We start from the raw sequence: 7,361 nt of genomic DNA on the forward strand, positions 1-7,361 counted from the left end.
CATCTAAACTCTGACTTACAGTTTAACCTCAACTAAACAATCCATGCAATCCATGCAAGTTGTTTTGGAAATAGAAAATTAGCCTTCCTGACATAACTTCCCAGGGTGCTCCCGAGTCAGAGACATCTAATATAGTTCAAACCAATACCGACCGCAGCCCCAACGTCCGAGTCCACCGGAAGAAGGCATCTTACCCAAAGGATTTATAAGACCGCATCAACTGGATAATTTCGACAGCGATGTTTCACATCAAGCAAAGGAAGAGTGTTCACCTATTTATTGATTGATCCAAACTTTACAGAATCCATACACGAATCCTTAGTTCCATTCCCGCCTTTTCTGAAGCAGTGTCCGTTTCAAATTGCAGTTATTGTATGGTTCTGTATAACCCTGATACCTATTTTACCTGCTTCTACGTTTGTGCACTTTGCTGAACAATCCCTGTAGTTCTTTTGTCTACAAATCCTGTTGGGCATCTTTCGTTATACATAAATTCAATTGGGTTGTCATCAGATTAAGTGAATTGTATTCAGATTCAATACCCAACTTGTCAAAAGTTTCAATGCAGTATTCATCTGCAATATAAAAACGTTGTGCATACCCTGACATAAATATTTGCGGTATTGATTGTTTTCTGCTCTGCTATTTTCAGTGGATTTTGTTCTGCGATTCTCAGAATTTGTCAGCATGTCGATGGGAATGCCACATCAAATTGGCTCCTCGTGTGGAAATATTTTAACAGCTGAAAAACTTTCATATTCGGAGACCTGTTCTGATTGTTGTTTAGATGAGGCGGGAAGAATTGTATCAGTTCAATGGAGTCCTGCTTCAGGTCTGAAATGTAAAACCCGGAGACCTAAAGTAGATTTTGTTATACACCGACTGCAAGTTTCTTCTTCTGCTGTAAGCTCATGTAGTTCTTCACCCTCTGCCAATGATGGGTGGAGAAGGCCTGTTTATAGTCCAAGAGGACAAAATGGCCATATTCGGTCTGACTTATCGGCGGCCTGCAAGTCCTTTGAGTCCCAAACTCTGGCTGCTCCTGCCACCGATTGGGAAGCTGGACTTGGTGCCCAATTTGAGCAGAGTTACGAAGAAAAAGTGCATGTATTACCTGTGGGTGCTGTGAAAAGGCATAGAGCTGGGGGAGTCCCTGTATTTGTTATGCTCCCTCTGGATAGCATAAACCATAACAATAGCGTCCATAGACAGATGGCTATGAATCTCAGTCTTCAGGCGTTGAAGAGTGCTGGTGTTGAGGGAGTTATGATGGATGTTTGGTGGGGTCTTGTTGAACGAGAGGCTCCAGGGCAGTATAACTGGTCTGGATACAGAGAGCTGTTGGAAATGGTGAAGAGCCATGGATTGAAAGTCCAGGCTGTAATGTCATTTCACCAGTGTGGAGGAAATGTTGGGGATTCTGCCAAGTATGAACGCTAAATTTTCCGTATAAAACTCAATTATTTCTTCTCTGAAAGTCCAATTTATTAAAGTGAAAATCATGCTGTTTTAGGCCTCAGAATGGTTCAGGAATTGAATGTTTATGTGCTTTGTGATTGTGCAGTATTCCATTGCCTAAGTGGGTTGTTGAAGAAATAGACCGAGATAATGATCTGGTCTACACAGACCAATGGGGCAGGCGAAACTATGAGTATATTTCGTTGGGATGTGATAATCTCCCAATTTTGAAGGGAAGAACGCCTGTCCAATGCTACGCTGATTACATGACGAGTTTCAAGGAGAGTTTTAAGGATCTTTTGGGGGAAACCATTGTGGTAAGTTTTAACTAGTTTTACCGTGTTTCTAGTTGTTTGGTCACAGGGTACATCTAAGCTTTTCCCTCCCATTTTTAAAATAGAAATGCATCTAACAATCATGAAAAAAGAGAGCATAGCTCCAATCTCTCGAGATTCTGTAATTTGATATTAATTTTGAGGTGTAACCTGTCTTGTTATTTTCTCAATTATTTTTTCTCTCAGTAACTTTTGGAAATTTGTGTCTTATTTGAAAATGCATTTACATTGTTAAAAGGCTCAAGCTTAATTCTGCTCGCTGTTCCTCCGCTTATTAGTTTCTCGTGGATCGAACTTAATTCTGTGCTTGTTTGCCTTCCACAATCTCTCTGTTTTTCTTAGTTGCTCAAGCCTCAAAATTAACTCGATGCTCCATAGTTTTCCATGAACCCACTGTGTTTCGGGATATCTGTATCAGACTTGGTCAAGAACTCAAATATCTCTATCTTTGAGCAAAATGAAAGGTCCCTACATCTGACAAGTCCCAGGTAGGATATCTGTTCTGCCAAATTTGCATAGGATTTACACCTAGCTTTGAAAGGATATTGTTCACGGTGGGGAAAGCTTGTTTCTGAGAGATTTAAACCTTGTTCATGGGAGATTCAAACCTAGGCTCTCCACACAAAGATCACCATACTATGTCAAATCAAAAGATCCTGCGATTGAGAAGCAGCGGGTGAAGTATCTACCAATTCACCCAAGATTTGTACTTGGCCCCGATCTTTGAACAAGTAAAATAGGCCATGAGTTGGAAAACTTGTTTATTGGAAATTTAAGACATTGTTAGGTTTGAAAGACCCCTGCTTTATCATCTAGTCAAACTCCTGTCAACCATATTTTCTCTATTTTGCCTGATCCAATTTCTCTAGGCCTCAATTATTGGGTATATGCTTGGTCTAATCATGCTTACTCTTTGAATAGGAGTCTTAGATAGCTCTAATCTGCTCCATGTTGCAACTTGCACCTCATTTTTACTACGGAGTTATGGTATTGATTTGTTTGTAGCCAGCCTCTTGTTGTACCTTTGGCCTCATTTTCACAACAGATGTTTGCCCCAACCTCATTTTTACCAGAGTTTGTTTACTCTTTACCCCAACCCTCTTTTTAACAGAGGTTGGATATATATAAGAGAGGTTGGATATAGATTGTCTCTGGTACATAGCTTACACATTGCTATTGTGCATCCTGGCACGGAGATTGGATGACCCAAATATTTCTATGTAGCCCCATCTTTTATGATCAGAGCTTCTTTTTTCATGTGGCTATAAATGATGGCTTATGAGCAATTACCATGACCAAACATGTCTTTATAAATTATTAAATTTTCTACAAGACATATCCTTGGGCTGGAAATACTATAACCTGTTTTGGTCCCAACTTTTATGATCAGGGCTTCTTTTCTATGTATCCATACAGGTTTTAGTTGTATGTCTTAGAAAATACTATAACCTGTTTTGGTCCCAACTTTTATGAACAGGGCTTCTTTTCTATGTATCCATACAGGTTTTAGCTATATGTCTTAGAAGTAATTTTCTTGATGTATGATATATCCTGTTCTAAAGATACGATGATGCATCTATCCAGCTTGGACAAAGTAATCTGGTTTGTTTTGTATTTGTGTTGTAGGTTAGAAGCCTTGAGCATTGGTATTAAAACTGTCTGTTCCATATGCTTCCTCTTATGAAGCATCTCAATATGTTCTTTCCCTATTTGCATTTACCAGAATGCAATACACTTCTGTTGAAAATGTTTTAACTAGTGCCCAACTTGTTCGATGAGCCTCGACCACATATATGTGTTTTGAATGCTACAAGTCTGAGTTATGAGTTTAGTCTTTTTATGTCCAAACTCCCTAATCTGTATTAAGCAAGCTTGTTATCACCATGCCTTGTTTTTCTTGAAATATTATTGACCCTAATGCCTACCATTTCTAACTATCTGAGTGTTAGTAATGACAACAATTAAAAGAATAATTTGTAAATGTAATTACACTGTAATTTAGGAAGTTATGTAACAATGTCTTCCTATTAAAATGATGTTGCCCGAGAGGCTTGCTGTATTGTTAGAGAGTGATTGATGACTCTGAATAATAAGAATTCCAATCCCTTGACCCATGGAGGTTTCCTTGACACACTGTCAAGGTTTTACCACGTAAAAAATTCTGTGTCTACTTGTGTCAATTTAGTTTCTGTTTCTTGTGGACCCATGGAGGTTTCCTTGACACACTGTCAAGGTTTTACCACGTAAAAAATTCTGTGTCTACTTGTGTCAATTTAGTTTCTGTTTCTTGTGTACATTTTCTTTCTTGTTTATGAAATCTATGGGCTCTAAATACCAACACTGACTGTTGTTTTAGGTAATGTGCTTTTGGTTGGATGTTAAAGCAAGCCTAGAATTTGAACGTAGAATTTAAAATTTGTCTATCATGGGTGTAATTTGTCCATCATAATACAGGAAATTCAAGTGGGAATGGGTCCTGCAGGAGAGCTGCGGTATCCATCTTATCCTGAGAGTCATGGTACATGGAGATTCCCGGGGATTGGAGCATTTCAGTGCTATGATAAGGTATAAACATTTATCTTTTAAATTTTCCTCTGGTTAACAGAACTGCATCTTACCTTTTTTATACAAACACACATAATATTATAGCTGGTATTCGGGTTTAGTTTTTTTAGGCCATTCAGGTCAAATCCCATTTAGTAACTAGTTTGGGCATCCCTGTATTGCAGTTTATGATCTCTAATCTTAGAGCCACAGCTGAAGCTGCTGGCAAGAAGGAATGGGGTAATGGAGGTCCAAGTGATGCAGGTCACTACAACAACTGGCCTGAGGACACCCCATTTTTTCGCAGAGATGGTGGCTGGAACTGTTCTTATGGTGAGTTTTTTCTGAAGTGGTATTCTGGTATGCTTCTTGATCATGGAGAGAGAATCCTAAGAGCAGCTGAAGCCATTTTCCGTGGCACTGACACCAAGCTTTCTGGGAAAGTGGCTGGTATTCATTGGCATTATGGAACCAGATCTCATGCCCCTGAACTTACTGCTGGATATTATAATACCAGATTCAGAGATGGGTATCAGCCTATAGCTTCCATGTTTGCAAGACATGGGGTGATTTTCAATTTTACTTGCATTGAAATGAAGGATTGGGAACAGCCAGGAGATGCACAGTGCTCGCCAGAGAAGCTGATCAAACAAGTCATCCTTGCAACTAGGAAGGCTGGGGTCCCTCTTGCAGGGGAGAATGCTCTTCCAAGATTTGATCAAGGTGCACACAATCAGATCATTGGGAATGCCAGTCTCCGACTACCAGAAGATGGTCAAAACACCGCAGTTGAACCAATGTGTGCATTCACTTATTTGAGAATGAGCCAGCATTTGTTCCAGCGTGAAAATTGGAGCTTATTTGTCTCATTTGTTACGAAAATGGCACAAGGAGGGGCGACCTCAAATTCATGGGAGCAAGAACATAGAGATACAGACTCATTTGTCCATGCTACGGGCCCATTGATCCAAAAGGCTGCTGCACTCTTGCATAATTAGGCCTAAAGTATACGTTTTTTTTCGCAGCAAGCAAAATCTGAATGTAAACAATATTTATTGGTGGAATTAAATTAATTGGTTCCTGTATATATCCTACTCCATGTAAAATTTGCCCAAAGACAGGCTTTTAATGGCTATGCCAAAGCAGTATAATTAATCCTTATGACATTAACATGATTTCTAACTCAGTATAATTAGCCTTTATTGCAGTAACAGGACTTCATATTTTGATTTGAAGAGGTGTTTCAATAAGATCACTGCAGCTACATAGCTATGATCAATTTAATACCTCCAGAATTCAATTTATGGCGTGCCAGGGTTAATACAAGTGTTTTGGTAAGTTCCTTATTTTTGTTCATACTTCATAACTTAAAAAAAAGCACAAAATCCAGGTATGGAAAAGACTAGAAATGAACACCATTCGTGACTGTCGAGATTTTATGAACTATAATCTGTCGAGCTATCCATTCGTCCCTACATAAATTACACACAATGAGCAACAGAGACCCCTCAGATTACAGGCAGTTGCAGTAGGTTACGTATAGAGTGACAGCTAGTTAAATTTAATCCGGGTCTGTTCAAGATAACTCTCGCCAATTACCGATTCTCCTAGCTTAATAAAAAAAACAATGATTAATGATACTACCAATGCATTATTTTTATCTTTATTCTTGGTAGAGTTAAATTATTTTTATACCTGATTAGACAATCACTCACTCGTTAAACCAATTTTATAATATTTTAACAATTTTCTAAACAATCAAGCAATTGTTTAACAAATTTTATAAGATTTTTACAATTTTTTAATGTTTCAGTTTAATTGTTTGTCGTTTTTAGTATGTAAAACCGTTCGACTATGGCATTTTAACTATATCATATTTATTTTAATTTCAAATTTAATATTATTAAATAAACATTTATTTAATTAAATGGGTAGGGATTTGATACTAAAACCAAGAATTTTTTTTATATAGTTAATTAAATGGGTAGAGATTTGGTACTAAAACCGAGTTGGATTCTAGGTTAGTACTTCACAGTTTTCGAACATCTCAGAAATTTAACTGATCAAACCCTTGCAGAAAGGAATTTCCAAACCTTTACAAAAAGGAATTTCCAAACCCTTACAAAAAGGTATTTCCCTACATCTCGAAGATCTTTTGGTTACATTTTAACACTGATATTTACTATATATTCTAAAAAAAACATACCTAACAAGAAAATATAGTTGCAATACATCGGATAAGACTTTAAGAATGAGGGTTTGTTTTGCTCAGATCTACATCTCGCTTTGAAAATTTTTGGGTTCAGTAACAACGCCACAAATCTTTTTGCTTGTCCGGACTGTCCTTGTTTCCATAGGTTTTTAGTTTTTGGTTGGTTGATAGTGATTTTTTATCCATTTTAATTAAGCGTAAAGACATATTTTACATCTAGTATGAAGAGATGTGTAAGTTTATTCATCCGTCAGTGATTTTTTAAAATAAAAATAAAAAATAAAAATTAGGTTCTAAATAAAAAATAAAAATAATATCTACTATAATTAAAAAAATTGAATATGTTGTAGAAAAATAATATCGGTTATAATTAAAAAAATTGAATATGTTGTAGAAAAATAATATCCGCTATAATTAAAAAAAATTGAATATTGTGTAGAAAAGTAATATTGGCTATAATTAAAAAAATTGAATATGTTGTAGAAAAATAATATCCGCTATAATTAAAAAAATAAAATTGAATATATTGTAAAATAATTATAAGTAAAAAAAAAATGTCTGAATCAGAGGTTTAAATTTTATATTTTTCAAAAATATTTCAACTAGAAATTCAAATAAACTATTTCAAGATATATATTAACTAATTTATGTTTATATCAACTTTATATAGTCTTATATATATTTTATTTAGCATTAAAAAATACAATGAAAAATAACATATTGTATTTTACACTCTAAAAATGTTTGCCAGTAAAAAAATTTGATCTCTCTACTTGTATTAAATCCATATTTCAAATAAATCTATGTTGTTA

General features: G+C 36.0%; 1 protein-coding gene across 1 annotated transcript; it reads left to right on the plus strand.

Annotated features, from left to right (window-relative positions):
• Window positions 1-672: 672 nt before the first annotated feature.
• Window positions 673-5,660, plus strand: LOC149211995 (beta-amylase 1, chloroplastic-like). Its single transcript, XM_089390524.1, has 4 exons — window positions 673-1,427; window positions 1,565-1,775; window positions 4,248-4,358; window positions 4,523-5,660. Exons 1-4 carry the CDS (start codon window positions 688-690, stop codon window positions 5,333-5,335), a joined length of 1,875 nt encoding a protein of 624 aa, XP_089246650.1. The 5' UTR covers window positions 673-687; the 3' UTR covers window positions 5,336-5,660.
• The last annotated feature ends 1,701 nt before the right edge of the window (window positions 5,661-7,361 follow it).

Source organism: Pinus tabuliformis, chromosome 1_1, assembly GCF_031772625.1.
Source record: "Pinus tabuliformis cultivar Carrire ecotype Pingquan chromosome 1_1, CPIR1, whole genome shotgun sequence".
Lineage (NCBI taxonomy): Eukaryota > Viridiplantae > Streptophyta > Pinopsida > Pinales > Pinaceae > Pinus > Pinus tabuliformis.